At 55.6% G+C, this 20,909-nt stretch overlaps 1 protein-coding gene across 4 annotated transcripts in view; it reads right to left on the bottom strand.

The window, feature by feature from the left end:
* The window catches only part of SCUBE1 (signal peptide, CUB domain and EGF like domain containing 1), a 143,909-nt gene that overhangs the window by 90,876 nt on the left and 32,124 nt on the right, over nucleotides 1-20,909 (bottom strand). For all 4 annotated transcript variants that reach the window (XM_035265525.3, XM_035265541.3, XM_035265531.3 and 1 more), the window contains exon 4: nucleotides 591-725. In XM_035265525.3, the coding sequence (XP_035121416.2) occupies nucleotides 591-725 (135 nt within the window). The remainder of the gene's footprint in view (nucleotides 1-590; nucleotides 726-20,909) is intronic.

Genomic DNA, 20,909 nt, shown 5'->3' with positions numbered 1-20,909 from the left:
GGCGGCCAGGCTCCGCTTCAGCCTGGGTCTGCCATCTAGTGCTCCAGCTGGTGAGGTGTCTTCCTGGGTCCTCTGCACCTTCCCAGGCTGACCTGCCATCCCGCCTGGCCTCCAAAAAACAGGCTGCCGACCCCAAGGACCCTCTCTGGGTGGGAAACCCAATGAACATTCTGCAGGGAGGCGCTGGTGCTGACAGGCTCACGGAGACAGAGAAGCTGGCACACAACCTAGGTAGCCTCAAGCCCCCTTTAGAGAAGGAACCTGCAGAGAATGGTGCCCCACTCTTGCCAGCCATAGTCAGCCCCAACCCAGAAAGGAAAACAGCTCCTCTGGTCACACATACCACTTGCGGCCCCACACATAAACACGAGAAACACCCACAGCCCTAGCGTGGATGGCAGAGGGAAGGAGCTGGAAGGAGGCCTACGCAGAACCAATACCAGATGTGCAAAACAGCCATTCAGACTACCACCCACATCCCATGCCTTGACCTTGAGGGCCCTGGATGGAATCGAGATGTAGAGAAGGGGACTGGGGGGCTGCCCATCTTGAGGGGAGGGGTAGGCCTGCTCAGCACAGGCCGGACTCACCATTGGAGCGGTGGATGCAGGTATGCTGGTTGTCACTGAGGAAGAAGCCACTGTGGCACTGACACTCGTAGCTGCCCATGGTGTTGACGCAGATCTGCTGGCAGCCACCATTATTGTCCTGACACTCGTCCACATCTGTGAGAAGAGGAAAACAGGGGGACCTGAGTTGGAAGCAGGGGATGATGGGGTGGCGGGACAGGGAGGCAGTGAATTTCCTCACAGGGCCCTGAAGGGAGGAGGGACTCTGGAGAGGGCCTCCCTGGTGCTGTATTATGGTGACACTGAAGTAGGCTTCACAGCCCTGCACCACGGTGGTACCCTACAGTGGGCCCCATGGCAATGCAATATGGTGGTAGTTTACAATGGGCTGCCATTGTGCTGTGCTATAGGTACAGTAGGCTGTATGGTGCTGTGCTGTAGAGGTAGAGCGGGACCCTGCGGCACCGCTGGGCCGTAGCGGCAGAGCGGGACCGTACGGTGCTGGGCCCGTAGCGGTAGAGTGGGACTCTATGGTGATGCCGCACAGTGGCAGAGCGGGACTGTACAGTGCTGGGCCCGTAGCGGTAGAGTGGGACTCTATGGTGATGCCGCACAGTGGTAGAGCGGGACTGTACAGTGCTGGGCTGTAGTGGTAGAGTGGGACTCTATGGTGATGCCGCACAGTGGTAGAGCGGGACTGTACAGTGCTGGGCCCGTAGCGGTAGAGTAGGACTCTATGGTGATGCCGCACAGTGGCAGAGTGGGACTGTACAGTGCTGGGCCCGTAGCGGTAGAGTGGGACTCTATGGTGATGCCGCACAGTGGCAGAGCGGGACTGTACAGTGCTGGGCCTGTAGCGGTAGAGTGGGACTCTATGGTGATGCCGCACAGTGGTAGAGCGGGACTGTACAGTGCTGGGCTGTAGTGGTAGAGTGGGACTCTATGGTGATGCCGCACAGTGGTAGAGCGGGACTGTACAGTGCTGGGCTGTAGTGGTAGAGTGGGACTCTATGGTGATGCCGCACAGTGGTAGAGCGGGACTGTACAGTGCTGGGCCATAGCAGTAGAGTGGGACTCTATGGTGATGCCGCACAGTGGTAGAGCTGGACTCTATGGTGCTGGGCTGTAGTGGTAGAGCGGGACTCTATGGTGATGCTGCACAGTAGAACTCCCGAAAGTTGCTCATGGAAGTAGTTCAATGGCTATGATGCTAGCTCACTCCAACTGAACAATACTGTCTGTGTGCCCAGCACTGTTCTAAGCATCTTACCTGTATTAATTCCTTTAATTCTCACAATAACCCTGTAAATCAGATCCAGGTGCCAGTGCATTTTATAGATGAGGAAACTTAGGTGTGGAGAGGCAGAGTCATTTGTCCAAAGTGCTACACATGGTAAGTGGCAGAGGCAGGATTCAAACCTGGTGATCTGACCCTGAAACCTTGGCTCTCACTGACGTCGCCAGACCCCCGCTCTCTAGGAAGACAGAGCAGCTTGCAGCAGCTGTCCCAACACAGGGAGCTTTGCCAGCTCCACCCCACGAGCCCCTCTTTCTTGACCCAGCTTAGGGTTACCAGCAGCAGCACAACATGATGGTGGGCTGGAGCACAGGGCTGCGCCTGAGGCTCTGTGCCCTGCAACTGATTTCAAAAGCCCCGAGAATGAGGAGGTTTTTATTAAGAAAAGGCCCTGACCTCCGGCTGCCGAGACGGCTGCAGAAGGCTGCCAAGCGGTCTTTCCCAGTCTCGGGGAGAGGCTGATCTCAGGGCCGACACTCATTTCTGATCAGAGGCTGCTGGCACAAAGGGTGCTATTGGCTGAAAAGAGTCTTTATGGAGTTCTGGTCTTGAACAGAACAGCATGTTTCAATTACCAGAGTCATAACCCCCTACTCTGTCAGTTTGTTTAATGAAAGAAGGGCTTCTTAAACCTTAATGTTCCATGTCTGTATTGTCATTTTAATAGGCAAATATATAAAACGACAAAGGCAGCGTGAGCTACTGAGTGCTTCTAGCCAGTCCCTGGCCCCCAACACACACACACACACACACACACACACACACACACACTCACTCTTTGGTGTTGAGCTTTTGATACACTTCTTTTGGACACAGACATATTTTACTGTTGGAACCAAAAGGATGTGAACAGGTAGAGAGTTGGTGACCTGCCCTGAACCGGGAGAGGACTCAGCTGCGGATGTGAGCTTGGTCCTATTTAGACTCATGGGCAACAGACCACTTTACCACCTAAGAGACCGCTCGGCTGCCTTTGAGGCCAACGGCAAGGCCATTATTCTTTGGCAAGCTCAAATGTCAGCCGCGTGGGCAGCCGGAGGAGGCAGGCAGAGCTCTGAACTCTAAAAGCCACCTGCGGTTACAGCTAACCTGGTAGTGGTGGCCCTTGCTGAGAGGAGCCATGTGATCACACTGTGATCTGACCCGACAGTGTGACTGGGGAAGCCTGGGGAGGAGGGAGAGGGACTATCCTCAGCACCTTTCTCCATTCAACAAAGCCCTGCTTAGGACTCCCTAGGGGCCCAGTGCCAATGCCACCTTTGCTGGGGGCAGCCCCAAGGTGTGGTGAGTGGTTGCCTCCCTTCCCTCTGTGCCTCAGCCATGTCTGCCCCTGGGGTCTGTCTCCAGCCTGCCCTGGACCATGAAAAGCACCGATCCAGGCCCTGTGTCCTACTGATCCTGTTAACACAAAGCAAACAGCCCTCCAGTGTTTGTGATGCGTCAGGCGCAGGCTCATGTGATCCTCGTGGCTCCCTGTGTGATAGGTCACGTTATGGATCCCATTTTACAGATGAGAACATGGAGGCTCTGGGAGCTGAAGCAGCTGGAGTACAGTGACACAGCACATCAGAGTGAAGGCCGGACCCAGCCCTGCTGTCTAGCTGCAGAGCGCGTGCCTTTGGCCCCATGCTAAGCTGGCTGTGTCAGCAAGTGCGCTCAGACTAACGCTGAGAAGAGCCGGCTGCTCCTCACAACAGCTAGAGTCCCGTGTCAGCTAGAGCACATGCAGGTCAACCCCAGATGCAGCTTGCCACAAGGAGCATCGAGAAGGGCCCAGCATTCCTGGGGTTAGTCCCATCTCCGGGCCAATAAGACCCTGTAGAGGCCTGTGCTGGCATACGCTTAACAGTGGGACCTGGACGTCGGTAGTGTCCCTTGGACTCAGTCCAGACCCCTCTCATGCCACAGTCGTCGCCTTTCTTCCCATGGTTCTCAGATTCCTTGCTCTGTGCCTTGACTTCCCCAGGCCTAGTAAAGGTTCAACTGTAAAGTAAGCAAAACAGATACAGACCCTCAAATGCTGAGTTTCTGGTGCAGAAGTGCTATCTCACCCCTGTCACGAGTAAGCTCCCTGGTGCCGCCCATCTGCAGCCGTCTGGCCTGGCCATTCCTCACCTCACTGAGAGCTTGAAGCAAAGGGCAGTTGACGTAAGGCATCTACAAACCCTCAGTGACCTGGCAGGGTGGCTGGGCCTTGGGCCAGGGCTGTTTACACTAGCAGGGAACAGTGACTTGCCAGTGCTGATGAATAATGGGGAACAAATGTAGAGCCATGTAAACATGTCTTGTCCCCATTCCCAAGTGATCAAGCCCTGAGATTAAGCAGGCGGGAAGCTGGGGCTGCCCCCTGCACCCCTTTCCCACCGTGGGCCAAACAGGCCTCACCCCCGGCCCCTGAAGAGGGGAGGAAATCATGGCTGCCAAATCTTTAGGGAAGGGCCTGAGGCCCCATGCATGCCCCCTGCACCCCTGTCTCCAGCACTCCAAGTGGGCCCCACGCTGAGATTGAAGAGTGTCCAGCTGTGGCAGCTGGGCCTGTGAGATGCTGCCCACGAGCCCAGGACAGACGGGGCTCACCTGAAGGCCCTGGCCAGGCCTGAGAGGGCACTGTGGGAAACAGTCCTTCCGCCCTCTCCAAGGGGTGCTGTGAGCCCAGCACACGTCGCCCCATGGTCCCCAGCACTCGGCACACCCCATTATGAGAGGTTGGAGGGATCCCCTCATGGCAAGAGGGGAACCCATACCCGGGAATCAGGCTCCCTGAGCTCGACCCCTGTACCGAGACCCGCTCGGCTGGAGGGACCCTCACCCAGGCGGCACTGAAGGTATTGAGAGGCAGACACTCAGAACAGCAAAGTGGGTCTATAGCCTTCCGAGCTAAGAGCCTCAGGGGCTGACACACTCCCGGCTGAAGGCCTCGAGCAGACGCTGACCCACGTAGCGATTCTCTCTGCACAGGTGATCATTATTAACAAACACATGTTGGGTCTCATAACACCAAATATGCCAAGTAGGCAGCTGGTGCCCCCTTATCACTGATCACAAACTAAAAAGCATTCTCCATGAGAGAGCCATGGGGGCAGGGTCAGCTGTCTTAAAGAACTGTTTTAACCGGTGTGTGATGTTTACACATTGTCCTGCCACTTTGGAATAGTAATTTTCTACTTGGTGGGGGGAGTTAGGTTTTCCTTGCCATCATTCTTCCTAGCAAACAATATATTGTATCGTACAGTCAGTATTTCTCAATATTCATAAACTTAACATTTCTCAACACCCCTATCTTGCGCTGTGTCCTGTGGGGGATGCCCAGGCCTTATCCCTGGGAAAAGCCCCCAGAGCTTCAGGGCTGCAGACTGTGTCCTCTGGAGGGGCTCCTGGAGTGCTGGTGGTGCGGGCAGCTCTCCTCCGTCTCTGCACGGACTGGCCCCATGTGAGAATTCTGCCCCGATCCATGCCCGCACATAGAGGGGAGCTGGGCGGGGTTAACAGCCTCACCACCGTAAATAACGGCACCTGCTTCCAGGGAGGCCCAGTTCAGGCACCATCTTAAACCACACAACGGCTCCTTGCCGGGGGCATTATTCTTACCATCCCTGATTCTCAGATGAGAAAACTGAGGCCTGGAGAAGGGGAGAGACTTCCCCAAAGCTCTAAAAGAGGCAGAAGGAGGACTGGAAGCCCCATGAGCCCAAAGCCCTCACTCTCCTCCTCCAGGGTTCAGCTGTGAATGAGGCCCCTTCAAGCTGTGATGGTGGTGAGACTAAGGTACCCAGATGCCGATGCTCACAAACCTCCCTGGATGCCACATGCCCACCTCTCCAAAACCCAGTGCTTAGCTTCCTCCTCTGTGGAGTCTTTCTGGTGCCCAGCATAATTCACTCCATCCCGGCTTCCCGGCCAGGCCTACCTTCCTTCGCTAATTCCTTCCTCTGCCTTGGACCAGAGGGCTTGGTGGTCCCTGCCCTGGGGTGAGGCCAGGGCCAAGTCTCCTTCCTATCACTGCTTCGAGCAGTGGAGCAGGCCAAGAGTGAGTGCTCGTGTCAGGAGAGTAAACGTGAAGGCAGTTTGTGCTTGCACACGCCAGGGCCAGGGAGCTCACTACCACCAGGGGGCCGTTGGGGCAGAGTGCTGTCCTGGTTCCCCTGGGCAGGAGGGGGCTTCTTCAGGGCTCTCAGAACCTGCCCACTTCTCCAGCCACTCTGTTGCTCAAGACGCCCACGCATTCACCTCTGCCTGTGTGCAGATACCACCCTCCTCCCAGAACAGCCTCCCCTCCTCGTCCAGACTGAAGTTTTTCTTGCCTTTTGAATCCACCTGAAACGTCTCTGTTCATTCATTCAGTCCATAAACAGCAAGCACCTACTTTGTGCCACAGTACCCTGAGCTGCCAGGGACACCAAGCTCCAGTGTCCTGGGCCAGAGCATAGAGATGGGAGACTTCCTGGAAGAGGTGAGGTAAGTTGCAATGAGGACAGCAGAGAGATGTGGCCTGAGCCCGGGGATCCTGGAGGCTGCGGTGTTCTGAAAGCAAAGGTATGTGGAAGGGGCCGGCAGGGCCCAGGCGGGGAACAGCCTGCAGCCTCTCTAACAGGAGAGTTCTGGCAGCAACCAGGGAAAGGTGGCTGACTGGGTCCTGGATGCAGGGCTAAGATGAGCAGCAGAGCCAGGCTGTGGGCATGCAGAGTGAGCGAGGCTGCTCCGAGGCCTGCACCCTGCCCTGGCGAGACCCCACACAGCACTCAAAAGCCCCAGCCCTGTCCGGGTCCCCACACCAGTTCAGCTGGCGGGGGTGGGGGCGGGCAGTTCCCACAGAAGACATTTGTGCCACCTGACACGCAGAGTGTCCCAAACCACTGAGGTCTTGGGCCAGGGCTGAGGCTGCGCGGAGTGAGGCCCCTGAGTGTGCCTGTTTCCAATCCAGGGTCCAGAATCCCTGGGCGGCTCCAGGAGGGGTAGGGGGAGCGTCCCGCCTCTGAATCCTGCGGGCAGCTCACGGTCCTTCATCTTTATTTATGGCCACAGCTGAGTGTTCCCAGAGGGCATGGAGCTCCTCGCACAGCCGCACAGCTCAGGAACTGAGCTACAAAGCGGAGAGGAGGTCCCCTGGGTTGTTGGGCAGATTCTAGGAGGCTCCTTTCAGGAAATCCTTTTAACTGGTAGGAGAGACGGAGGAGGCAGAATGGAGAGCGGACCCTCAATGCTGGCTCTGGGAGGAGCCTTTCATGCTGCCTGGACTGGCCAGGTCGAGGCTGAAAAACCCCGGTACACAGCCTCCTTTGAGGTACAAAACGTATCTGTGATTGGCCATCGGAACCGCTGGAGCCCTTCCCTCTTCTGGGCCAAGGGTGAAACAGCAGGCAAGGGGAGCTGGGAGGAAGGGAAGGTGGAAGCTCGGCCCGCCCTGCCATGGGGGCTTCAGCGGGGGGTGGGGTGGGAGACACCCTCAGAAAAAGATGACTCCCGTGAGGTCTGGGATAAAAGACAGGGACCCTGAAGGTCCTTGAAGGCTGCTCCCTGCGAGCAGTGAGCTCTCTTTCCTTCGGCCCTCGGAGCTGGGGGAGGGGAGGGGTGGGAGGAAGGGAAGGAGACGGGTCAAGGAAGGCCAAGCTTTTGGAGCACCAAAGAGGGGCCTCACTGGTCAGGGTCTGGCCCTCACCCCACCCAGCCACCAGACCTGAGGACCCTATTGTCCTTGAATCCCCTTTTTTCTGCCCATCTCCCAAGGGTCTGACCAAGGCCGCTAACTTTTCCTCGCCACCCTGCCCATCTGTCCCTGGCTCCCATGGCACAGCCCTGGCTTGGGCCTCAGTCTCCTCTTTGGGGTAGGCTGCAGACTTCTCCTGGGTTTCTCAGCCTTCAGCCCCTCCATGGGCAATCCCTTCTCCATGGGCAGTGGCTGCTGTGAGGACTCTGGTTGGAACAGGACATGGCACAGGGTCCCACAGGGTCTCTGAAGTCACGTCCCATCACCTCACTGTGCAGTGCCCGGCATGAGCACAGCTCTGGATGCCAGGTGGGTGGCGGATGGCCCTCAGCTGTGACTCTTGCCCACCTCCACCCACTGCTAGCCAATGAAGGGTCACGGGTGGGCGTGGACCCATGCGCTGTGATTGAAGTGGTTTTCCAGCAAGAAGAGTTTCCAGAGCTGACACCAGCACAACAGAGGTTGCCCTGCTTTGAAAGGCCTCTGCAGACAGCACCAGTTTCCCTGGGAGGTGTGCTTTTTGGCCCAGGATGCTGCTTGTTTTTATTAATAGTTGGCTGTTTGTTCTACTTTGGAGAAAGAGTCCAGGTTGGAAGTTATTTATAACAACTAAAAATTACTTCTGGATCCAGCCCTGGTCTCTTCGTGTTTCCCACAAATGTTTCCTGATTTGACACAGAGACTCTGTGTTCTGCTCGGACCCCACCCATGCTTTCATGCCCGTCAGGAGCCTACTGTGTGTCAGGCCCTGCACGGTCTGGTGTCCCAGCTCCCACGGAGGGTCTGGAAACAGGCAGAGGTGCCCAGCCCCCGAGGAAGTGAACTCGACCTCCGGCACTGAGAGCTCCCACCTGGTCCCAGGGGGCTGAGGCTCCCCCCTCCGCCGGCTCCTTTCAGAAGGGCGGCTTAGGCAGAAAAGCCTCTTGGCTATCTAGCGCTCTTGCAAAATTGCATTTGATGAGTTAAGTGTAAATAAATGAGAACCAGATGGGTTAGATTTTGGGTAAAATATACATGGGTCTTAGAGCTTTGGGGCCTGCGTTCTGCCAGATCCAGAACACTCCCTGAGCTGTCAAGAGCTGCTGGCACCGGCAGGCAGGAGGGATGCCTGGGGTCTCTAGGACCTGTCTGCCTCCTGGCTGAGGCCTTTCCTGGGGCTCCTGATTCCCTAGCAGGTTGGCTGTGTGCAGAAGACACAGGGTCGACCTCTTGGCCTGGGCCTGAGTCCAAGCTCAGGGTGGGAGATGAGGCGCATGAATGGTGAGGTCTGCTTTCCAGAAAAGCAAGCTCACTGCTCATGTCCAAACCCAGCAAGCCAGCCCAGAGGAGGCAGAGGTGTGGAGAAGCCTGCTGGCTGTTGGGGTCTGCTCACTCTGCCCTCCCCAACCTGAGTCCTGCCTTCCAGCCCCACCAATGCCCTGCCGCCCCCTGCTGTGCATCTCTAGGGAAGGACAGGAGTCTGGCACCTAGTGCCAGTCCTCACAGTGGTCTGCACAGTGACTACGGCCCATGGGACCTGGCTCTTGCTCCACAAGTCACACCAGATGGAGTGCAAGACTCAGGGAGTAACTTGCTCTGTGACCTTCGGAAGGTCATTTTACCATTTGGGGCCTTGGTTTCCTTCTCTATAAAACACCCAGAGGTCTTCTGGGAATCAAAGGAAGTGATGGAGGTAAGGAGCCCTGCACAGACCTGGCATGCACAGACCACCTCCAAACAAGGGTGGCACAAAGCGCTGCTCATGCCTCGGGGATCCACGGCTAGGAACGTACAGCAGAGGCCATTCCAGACTGCAAAAGCAGCAACGAACCACGTCAGAGGGGAGCACTCAGCCGCGCCTCGGCCTTCTGGTCTCCACATAAAGCCGCTCAGCTCCTGACACTGCTCCCTCCTGAATAAGCTTCTGGCACATTCACCACCTCACCATCCGGGTCGCCCTTCCCTGGGGACCCAGCTTACTGGGGAGCTCACAGTTGGCCCAGAAGTGGACAGACCTGGGCACGTAGTCTGCTCGGAGGGTGTGGACGGGCCTTCTGATGCTATGTTTGTGCAACCTCCGCTATTTCTCCAACCCAGTTTTTGGTTGAGATAGATCGCATGGAGCGCACAATTCACCATCTTTAAGCGCACATCTTAGTGGATTTTAGTGTATTGGTGATGATGCACAATCATCACTACTAATTCCAGAATATTTCCATCACTCCAAAAAGAGGCCCCATGCCTATTTTTGATTAGTCCAAATTTCCACCCGCCCCCCGCCCCCACCCCTGGCAACCACGTCTGCTTTCTGTCTGTGGGTTTGCCAGTTCTGCACATTTCATATAAAGAGTCACACAATATTTGTCTTTGTGTGTTCGGCTCCTTTCACTTAGCATGTTTTTAAGCTTCATTCCTTTTTATAACTGCATAATATTCCACCGCATGGACAGACCACATTTTATTTCTCTCTTCGAGAGCGGATGGGCATCTGGGTCGTGTCTGCTCTGTGGTGGTCATGAGTGGTGCTCCTGGAACACCACGTGGAAGTTTTGTGTGGCATACATTCCTGGCTGTCTTGGGTAGTTACCTGGGAGTGGCACCATCACATCATCTGGTAACTCCATGTTGGCCTCTTTGAGGAAATGGCCAAGTGTTTCCCACAGGGCGACACCATTTTACATTCCCAACCAGCAGAGTATGAGGTTTCTAATTTCTCCATGTCCTCACCAGCACCTGTGACTTTCTGGGCTTTTTCTTTTTTTTTAATACCATCCTAGTGGGGTGATGTGGTTTCTCATTATGGTTTTTTTTTTTTTTGAGACGGAGTTTCGCTCTTGTTACCCAGGCTGGAGTGCAATGGCGTGATCTCGGCTAACCACAACCTCCGCCTCCTGGGTTCAGGCAATTCTCCTGCCTCAGCCTCCTGAGTAGCTGGGATTACAGGCACGTGCCACCATGCCCAGCTAATTTTTTGTATTTTTAGTAGAGAGAGGGTTTCACCATGTTGACCAGGATGGTCTCAATCTCTTGACCTCGTGATCCACCCGCCTTGGCCTCCCAAAGTGCTGGGATTACAGGCGTGAGCCACCACACCTGGCCCTCATGGTTTTGATTGTCATTTTTCTAACTACTGATGACATTGAACCCCTTTCCACAGGCTTAGCGGCCACATGTATGGCCCTGGGATGCAGCGATGCTCAACACAGACGTGGTACCTGTTCTCACAGGCTCTGTGTTCTCTAAGGTGCCAGGGGGGCGGGGCATCTCCATTTCTTTGGGACATTTCTATTCGGATCCTCTGCCTGTTTTTAAACTGGGTCGTCTTGAGTTGTAAGAGTTCTTCACAGTTCCTGGATACTAGATCCTGACCAGATATATGATTGGCAAAGACTTTTTCCCATTCTGTGGACACCACCTCCTTTAAAGCAGCCTTGGGCAGCGCTAGGTACTAAGGAGCTCAGTGCAGGTGAGTGGGGCCTCGGCTCCTCTCGGGCTCTGCCCTTGCCCCCACCCCATGTGCATTCTGTTCCTGGGAGATGTCGCACCGCCCCGTGGCTTCCTTGGCTACCTATGTGCCAATGTTTCCCCACACTCCCAGCCTGCCTGCTCCACACCTTCCCACTTGGAAATCAAGAGCTGACCTGGTGCCTGCACATGGACGTCCCACAGGCGGGACGGACCTCAGGGGGCCCATGCCGAACCCCTAAGTCCCCCTCCCACAAAAGCAGAACAGAATGAGACAAAGTCCAGTCTACCCTCAGCCTTCCCCAGCTCAGCCAGTATTCGTGAACCCGCAGTGGCCTCAGGCAAAACATCTGGTAGTCATCCTAGTTATGCCGGATGCTGCTTTCTCCTCCTCACATCGAGTCCTTAGCCCGACGGCCTTCCAACTCTGCCTCTGAAATTAACCGCGACCACCACACATTCACTCCCTTTCACAGCTGCCATGGCTGGGCCAGCCACACTCATCTCTGGCCTGGATTCTCACACTCCCTGCTGCCACCCTGTCCCTGTCCCATCCTCCATCCCTCATGGACCTGATGCCATCCCCTTGCCTGAAAGCCCCCAAAGGCCTCATAAACATGAACTCCCTTTCCTGGCCACCAAGCCGACAGGGACTGCTCTGCCCATGTCCCCCTGGCCGCCCCTCGCTCACTCGCCTCCAGCCAGGCTGCTGTGTCCTGTTCTCCCTTGACCACCATTGTCCTGCTCCCATCTCCAGGCCTTGGCATTTGCTCCTCTGCCTGGAATGTTCTTCCCTTGTCTGGGCACGGCTGACTCCTCCTCCTTCAGACCTCGGCTCGTGTGCCACTTTCCCAGAGATGCTCTCTCTCACCACCAAGCTAAAGTGGCAGACAGGCTACTCTGCAATATGCCCCTCCCCCGTTTCCTTCAGAGCATGCCCCCACCCACTTGGAATCATCTTTGTGGCTGTTTCTGTCTCCCCACAGATAACAGAGAGCCCCTGAGAGCAGGGACCGTGTGTGTCTTGAGCATTGCAGTATCCCAGGGTTTTGAACAGTGCAGGGAGCACATGGGGTATGACATATATCATGAGGCCTATGGATGTCCCAGCCAGAAGCGCTGTTCCCTGCCCTCGCTGAGCACTTAACAAACATGTGGGTAGGGAACAGCGCTTCTGGCTGGGACGTCCATAGGCCCCGACTAAAGCCGTCCCAGTAGGGATGAGCTGCATGGCCTTCACTGCCGTATGCTGCAAAGTGTGGCTGCAGAGGGGCTGGCATGAGGGCCTGCAGCCCCAGGACCCCCTCAAGGAAGCAGCTCTGGAGGAGTGACAGGAGCCTGTGCTGGCTGCCAGTGGGTCCTGGGTGGGTGGGCTGGCGCTGACATCAGGAGGTGCCAGAGAAGGCTCTCAGAGAAGAGCTGTGCTCATCTGCCGCCTTAGCCTTGCCCGAGAGTGGGGAGCTTGTGCAGCAATCGTGACGGGGAACCTGATGCCCTCACAGTCACTGCTGGCCTGTGGCTTTGGTGCCTTGGAAGAGGGGTGCAGCTCAGGGTGTCCTCCTGCTTTGCTTTACTGACACGAGGACCAAAGTCTCCCACTAAAGAAAAGCTGCTGGAGCTGGACAGAGTTTTAGGAATCAAGTGGAAAGGGAAGGGGTCTGGAGACACAGTGGGATCCCCTACTGAACTACATTTCCCTGACTGTGCTGGGCCACCTATGGCAAGGCCAGCTCCTCCTTGAACCTCTACCGCACAGGCAGGGCCCCTGCCCAGGGTCAGGCACTCTCGTTACAGTTATCTTGGTTCCTCAGCCCAGGGCGGTAGCTGTTTTCTAACTGGGAGCTCCAAGCAGTGTGCAGCCTGCCCACGGTCCCCAGCACGTGAGTGACAGAGCTGGGCTGGGAACAGGATGCTTTGATCCCCTCCCTCAGGCCTCCGACAGTGCAGCTGTGCATGTGAGCCTGGCTGGACATCTGTAGGAGGCACTGGAGTTTTGCAAAATTTCTTTTGATGGGGTAAGAATGGAGGACTGGAGAGAGGAAAGGAGGGAAACCAAACAAACAAATCACAGAACCAAAGCGAGAAGCTCTAAGAAAAGAAAGGGGAACCACCCCCACGGGATGCCTAATGAAGAGCCTGCGCCTATCCAGGCCCCACAGGATGCTTAACGAAGAGCCTGCGCGCCTACCCAGGCCCAGCTGCATGTGATTACCTCCAGGCCAGTGGATGCTGTGGCCGAGCAAGTCCCACTCCTTGTGAAAAAAACAAAACTCGCCCGAAGTAAGGAGAGGCCCCGGAGCTCCCACAACACCCCAGGTGACACAGGTCCTCTGGCCAGTTTATCCTGCCAGACTCCAGCCAAGTCAACACTGATTGATTCCCAACATCAATTTGCCAGCCTTGGTACTGTTGGAATTCTGAACCCTCAGGGGCCAATTCTTCCCCATGGAAGTTGGCATTTTCTTCCACCCTCCAAAGCTGTGTGAAATTGCCAGGCGGCTGTGCAGCTGCTCCTTCTCTTCCTCCTCCTTGCTACTGCCCTCCGTGTGTACACCTGTCCCCACCTGAGAGGTCTCCTTGAGCATGAGGATCCTCGGCACATGCCAGGCCTGTGGCCAGACCCAGGTGCCAGCCGTTTGGCCTCCTGCCCCCTGCCCTGATCGGCTCTCCGACTGGGCCTGCCACATGTTGGCTTATTCCTTCCTGTGCTCAGCAGTCCCTCGCTGTCAGGCCCTGGGGTGGGCCAGGCAGCAACAACCAGGACTAAGGAATAGTTTCGTCTCATCAGAGTTGACACACCTGAGGAGGGGGCAGATAGCAGGTCACAGAGGGCAGTGGTGGAGGAGCCGAGGGTGGGCACCAGGAAGCTTCACAGAAAAGGGAGCTTGCTTGGCTGAGGCATTGGAACACTCGCAGGCCTCCCCACAGCCAACCTGTTTCTGAGTTTGTGGCCACATTCTGTCTACGGTTCTCCTCCTTGGCTCTCTGTCACTTTCCAGTAAAACAGTTCTATTATCTAAGATTTTGAGCTGACAAGGAATTTGAGAAACGGTGGAAAAGCTGGATCAACACCACTATACTTGAGACACAGCCAGTCAGGAGCGCCTATTTTGTGTCTATCCTTCTGCACGAGCTGATTTTCTCTAACTGTAGTGAGTTGATCCGCACACAGCCACTGCAAGCTGAGCTAAAGCGCCCTCCATGCTGTGACTCCACCCTGCCCATCCTTCTGATTTGCTGCTTTGTGCCGTCAGCAAGTGGGTTCCTCTTCCAGGCTCTTGTGCAGTTGTTAATAAACTCCCCTGTGAAGGGCACAGCTGGGCAGCCACGGCCCTTTTCATTTGAGGGATTATTGGCTTCAGAGAGCTCCCTAGAAGTGGGATTCCTGGGCCAACCACTGTGAGCTTTTGCTCCTCATGACTCCCTGCAGACCCCTGTTAACCTGCACACAGTGACTGACTCCTGCCCTACATGGTTTGCACATGTGGCCTCATCTGCCACCATCTTTCCTACCGGCCACATCCACCTCCAGTGAACTTCTGGGACCAGTCATATGTATTTCTTCACTCAGCCACCTGGCAGGGGTGCAAGGCACCAGACTGGTGCATGGGTAAGCCAGGAAGAAGAGGCCAAGGCTGCCCTCAGGGAGCTGCCATTCCAGGAAAGAGAGAAGTGGCGAGGACACTGGGAGACCAGTGTCTGTCACCACTGAGGGGGTCAGAGGTGTGCAGGACAAGAAGAGTGTGCTGTGAGAAGTGGGAACAGGCAGGCTGAACAGAGGCAGCAAGGTCTCTCTAAGCCACTTGAGCGCCACTGCAGAGAAAGGTGCGGTTGGTTTTGTGTGTGTGTGTGTGTGTGTGTGTGTGTGTGAGATCTCTGGGTCTCACACCCAGCAAGCATGTGGTATACCTGGCTCGTCTGACAGAGACTGCCTTTTTACCGCCACCACCACCTGCCCCTGAACCCACTCTGCTCCCTGGCCGAGCCCCTCCCACCTCCAGGATTTGTACACGCTCCTCCCACCTCCTGAAATGTCCTCCTGTCACCCATCTTCACACCAACCAGGGGACCCTCCACTCGTTCCAGGTAGGGCGAGTCATCCACCCACACCATCCCTTTGCACATACCCCTAGTATTAATTACACAAAGGACACCAGACTAGGAGTATTTCTGCACACGGCCTGGGAGCTCCCTCAGTGCAAGAAGCTAACTGATCTCAGAAGCCCCTTGCCTGGCACCGGGGCAGGTCCTGACAGAAGAGCATTGGGGCACTCTTGCTGTCCCAACTAGATAATGACCGCCGCTGGCCCCACTGCCCCAGGCTTTGATTCCATTCCCGCATTGTGGCTGCATGATTCTGCATCAACAGTGAAGCGGGTCCTGTAGAATACGGTGCAGAAGCAGCACACACCTCGATGGGTGACGTCACCACACACAGCTCTGTCTGCGCTCAGACGACACTGGACATGGACATCAGGACACAAACGCTTGCTCTGTTGGAGGGGTGAGAAATGTGGGAATGATTCTGTCTTTTCTCTGGATTTCTCTGAGTGTTTCTGTACAATCATTGTACGTGTGGCCGATGGATAAGTAAATAGACATTTTCAGCTTGGTCTGATTCTGGCCTGAGAGCTGGCAGGGAGGGTGAGGGAGCGGAACGCAGGGAGCAGGTCCCTCCACCAGCGAGGCTGGGGAAGAGGTGCAGGAGGAAGAGCTGGAGCACCTGGGACAGCAGGGAGGAGGTTCTCTGGTGGGGAACGGTGTGTGCAGAGGCCCAGAGGGCATGAGGTGCCTGGGGACAGGCTTAATGTTTAGTTTGCTAGGAGCACGAGGAGAGAAGGAAAGGCTCGGGTGTTAGCAGGACCGGCTGCCAGGCTGAGGAAGCCAGACCCCCAGAGTGGCAACACCGGCTCTGGAAAGGTCCCACTCAGAGTGGCCTCCACCGTGGGTGTGTCCCAAATGACTCCACTGGCATCTGACCCCCCGGCGGCCAGCAGATGAGCCAGGGGAGGGCAAGCCTGTGGGAGCCTCTCCCCGTCATTACAGTAGCACCTGGGAGGTTACTAAAGACCCTAAACCAAGCAGCTGGGCTGCTGCCACAGCTGCCCACTTCCCACAAATAAAGAGTGCCAGCCAGGCATGGGGCATCTCTGCCAACGGTCTATTTCTAGCTGTATGTGGTTGGGACGAGGTGGGTGACAGGGAGGGGTGCTGGGGCAGCCTGATGCACTGGCCTGGCGAATGGCCACTATAAACAGCTCGAGCCTGTCCTGGTGGTGTGGGGGGAGGGTCACCGCAGCATCAGTCCTGATGCAGCCAGTTCCAGCAAACGTCCACGGTGACCCCAGACACCACCCAGGGCCCATGCTGCTCCAAGGTAAGCAAGACTATTGACAGAGGAAGTAGTGGACCGGGCTGAGGCGCCTTCAATTGTTGCTAACGCCCCTTTTTAGGTCCATGGCTCTGTGTCCGGTTTAGGGGCATGTGTTTTGCTGGCAGGTATTTTTAAAGAGCCTTTACAAGACACTTTTTATTTTATTTTTTTCAAATTTTCGGAGTACTGACCAAGCCCTTGGCACAGGGATTGCAAACAGGAGCAGACGAAGGCAAGTGTCTGCAGCGAGTGTCTTTCTTTGCTGTTTACGGACTTGGTATTCTCTGCCCTGAGACAGGGTGGGACTTCTTCCTCAAGCCACCAAATTGAGACCTACCAAAGGTGGGGCTGGCACCAGGCACAGTGACAACAGATTTCAGTCCAGTGGAAGGAGGACAGGATCATGAACACATGTTCCTACCAAGGGGAAGGTGGCCTCAGATGGAGTCGCGATCCCTGACCTGAACATACAAGCAGAGGAGAGTGGGAAGGGGAGAGAAACGGAAGGGTCCTGACACCCACCATGTGCCGCCTTCCTTCACGTATCCCCTCGCTGTGTCCCCAGAGCTCCCTCCTGGGAATATCAGCATGCCCCTTTCCAGGAAAGGAAACGAAGAGCAGAGAGCCAGGAAGGGAGTGGGGGTCAAGGCCAAGTGTGTGATCCCCAAGTCCATGCTCTCCCTGTCTAGAGCAGAGACGAGAAGGAGCCAGGCATGGAGAAGTGGACTGGGGAGTCGCAGGCCAGCGCCGGCTACGGTAGACGGGGAGACTTTCCAGCACTTCTACCTAGCCCCAAGTGTGCTGCTGACTGCCCCCACAGCAGCTTGCGCACCTGGCACCGCCAAGTCGTGTGCCTGCTGAGGGTCGGCACCCAACATTCTGCCACTGGCCCATCCTCCACCACACAAACGAGCCTGTGGTGGGCCTGGCCTGTGCAGGCCTTGGATGAAGAGCTTGGCCAATCCAGAACTCAGCACTCAAGGAGTTCCCAAGGAAGAAAGGGAGATCTGCCCTGAGATGCCCATGCCAGTCCCGGAGGGAAGCCCAGGGAGGCTGTGCAGCTCAGAGAGGTTTTCTCTAGGGGTTGACGCCTCGCTTGAGCCCTGAGGAACATGGGGGCCAGACAAACTAAGCGCTCAAGAGGAGGCTGGGGAAGAGTGCTCAGGGTAGAACAGGAGGTGCACTGACACCCCGGAGGAGGAAAGGGTGGCATGGTCGGGGAGAGGAAACTTTTGCCATGCTGCAGATTATAGTCCTAAGAAACAAGTAGAGCCGCACAGACGAGGACTGCATCCTGCTGGGACAAGGAAGACATGGAAAAGAGCTGAGCTGCCACTGTCCCTGGGGCCAAATCATATCCCACACGACCAAGTCATGGGGTGCCAGAGGGAGAAGGGCTCTGACAGCAGCCCAGCAGGGGCTCCAGACCGAGTTCCAGGGACCCGGCCAGGGGCTCCAGACCGAGTTCCAGGGAGCCGGCCAAGGGTTCCAGACCGAGTTCTAGAGGCCCGGCCAGGGGGTCCAGACCGAGTTCCAGGGACCCAGCCAGGGGTTCCAGACGGAGTTCTAGGGTCTTCAGGACTTTGCAGGGGTAGAGACAGGCTCCGTGGGGAGGAGTGGTAGAGACAGGCTCCGTGGGGAGCGGGGGCACAGACGGGCTTGTGTGAAGCGGGGACAGAGCTCTAATCGTGGCTAGTCTTGTCTCCTGTTCGGCCACAGCGTGAGACCCTTGCATGATTCTCCTTGGGAAAAAAGATTGCTGCTGCCGTAAACCCCACAGCGTCTGAAAACCACGGATCAAATCCCATCTTTTTATTTCACATATGACAGGAAAACTGAGGCACAAAGAGGTAGGGCATTTCCCAAGGTCCCCAGCAAGTCAGTGGCCTAAGGAGCTTGACTGATTCTGCCCTGATCGCCGGTCCAGGTGGGGGCTGGGAGGAAGATCCATCTGCCCCCTGTAATGAGCACCCCACTGTTCTCTACCCAATCCCAAGCAGGCCACGGTCATGAGGCTGTCAAAGGCCACTCCACCCTGAAAACACCTGTGGGTCTGAACCAGTCTGCCTCCCTACACCCACTCTAGGCTCTCCCCTTTTGTGTAGCAATTTGGGAAAAGAAGGAAGCGAGTCTATGAAATGCACACCACTGTCCAGGGAGCTTCCTTCTCTCAGGCCAAAGGGTTTGTATCAGATGAACGGCTGTAGGAGATGGAGAGGAAGAACGGGCCTGGACCTGTCTTGTACCCGGACAGCAATTCCCTCCAACCTGAAAGTGGGCCAAGAATGGGAACGGTGGTGGGTGGTAGGTGGGCATGATGAGAGAACAGGAAGAAACCTCTCCAGTTTACTTCAGAAAATACTGGTGTTTATGGAGTAAGTCTATGACTGTTCAACGGTGTTTAGTTTTACATTAAGATGATCATCATTTTTTTTTCCCAGCAAGAAATGGATTTGAGCTGCTGAAGTATAAAGACAAATAAACAGCAGCAACTCGAGCCTTTGTTAGGGGTTCCAGGGAGCCACACATTGTCTCCAGCTGCCTTCTAGGACGCGAGGGGCTCCTTTAAAAGGCCAGGTGTGGTGCAGGCCCTTTCTTCAGGCAGGGGACCAGCTCAGCCCAGCGGAGGGAGAGCTGAGACAGCGGAGGGAGAGCTGCGAGTGTGGTGCCTACACGGAGTATCTGGGGTGCTCGCTCGAGGGTGACTTCCTCCCCAGGAGCAGCTGGACTCCAGGCTGGATTGGGAGTCTCCTGAGGGCCCCTCCTCCTCCCCTTTGCCCTTCCACTTGGCAGCCTCAAGTGGCACTTACACATTCATCTCCTCATCTGATCCTAACACACGGGGACTGACCCCATTTCACAGAGACCAAAACTGCAACTGAGAAATGAGATGATATGTCCTGATTTACAAAATAAGAAGATGGCAGAGCTGGAATTGAAGTCTCAATGCCACACGACCCCACAGTAAACAGACAATAAGTGCAAGCACCAGTGCAAGAGGCTGGGAGAGCATTTGGAGGGTGGGGAGCGGCCCATGGGCAGCAGCTCATCCAGCAGGAAGGAGAAACAGGGCCCAGCCAATGGGCTTCCCACTCCGCTCAGGTCCTGCATCTTCACCAGCTCCAGGATCCATCCATTTTCTCTAAACTGTGTTCTGGCTTTGCACACTAGGAATAAATGTCAATGACCTCATTCGTATCTGTTGAGAGCTTGCTCTGTGCTAGGCTCTGTGGTATGTGTGATACAAAGCTCATCTCACTGGCCTCTGCATCATCTTTGTCAAATAAACACTGTTGCCATCCCGCCTCATGCAGGAGTGTATAGAGGCCCAGAGGAGCTGAGTTACTTGCTCAAGGTCACATGGTAAGTGATGGATCCAGGGTTCAAAGTCAGACAGGTAGACTTCCTATGGTCCTTGAGGGCCCAAAATAAGGCCATCCATCTCCTAATTGTGAGCTCCTAGAGAAGGCACAGCATAGGGTGGGTGCTCGTGAAATCTATTTTTTTTTGTTTCTTTTAAAAAAAATTTTTAAACAGATGGATCCTAAGAAACTTGTGAAATCTTTATGAAATATTAAGATATCTGGCTTCCAAAGCCATCTAGAACCCTCACATTTTCCCCCAGATTTCACTAGACGTCCAAACTTGTATGCCGCTTCCATTTCGATGGCTGCTTATCATTTCAAACCAAACTCAGCCAGACAGACTCTTGAGTCCTTCTACCCACCCACCCCATCAGTCCTCCCACAGCCTTCCCCATGTCAGCCACAGCAGCAGAGCCCCCAGGAAATCTGGGAAGACCCAATGATCAGTTTTGATTCTTTTTTTCCCCATACCTCTCACATCTCATTCACTGGCAGGTCCCATGGACTGTTTTCAAAATACACTGCGAGTTCAACGACCACTTTTACCACTGCCACCCTGAATGCAGCCACCAACATCTCTGACCCAGGACACTGCAGTGGTTTCCCTGCTGAAGCCACTCTGCCTTTCTGCTCAGCAGCCAGAAGTGTTTTTAAAATTAAAATGTCCACGGGAATATGTCAATCCCTGGTGAAAATATCCCATGGCTTCCCAAGTAACAGAATAAAAGACAAACCCCTTTCTCCAGCCAATATAACCCTGCATGACCCACCCCCGGCTTGCCTCGCTGCCTCATATCTAGTCCATATCCCTCGCTCCTGACCCACCAGGCACCCTGGCGCATTCCCAAAGTCACTTAGCTCGTTCCCGCCTCTGGGCTACCACACTTGTGCCCCTTCTGCTTGGACGGAGGACCTTCCCTAGACCTTCGCATGGCACTTTCTCCCTCTCACTGAGGCTTCCTCCCCTCGCCCCTGGGCAGACTCTGTTACTCCCCTCACTGGTGGAGGTGACTTCTCAGGTCAGACTGTAAAACTGCCAAGTGTGAGATTCTATATTCCTAGGACCCAGTGGCATGATGTGCGGAAGCTCCCACCAGTCCATGTGGAAGGACCACATAAAGAGGCTGCCCATAGCGTCCTGGCTGACAGCCAACCA

This window comes from Callithrix jacchus, chromosome 1 (assembly GCF_049354715.1).
Source record: "Callithrix jacchus isolate 240 chromosome 1, calJac240_pri, whole genome shotgun sequence".
Lineage (NCBI taxonomy): Eukaryota > Metazoa > Chordata > Mammalia > Primates > Cebidae > Callithrix > Callithrix jacchus.
The sequence above is the reverse complement of the archived record's forward strand: the minus strand, read 5'-3'. Positions and strand labels throughout refer to the sequence as shown.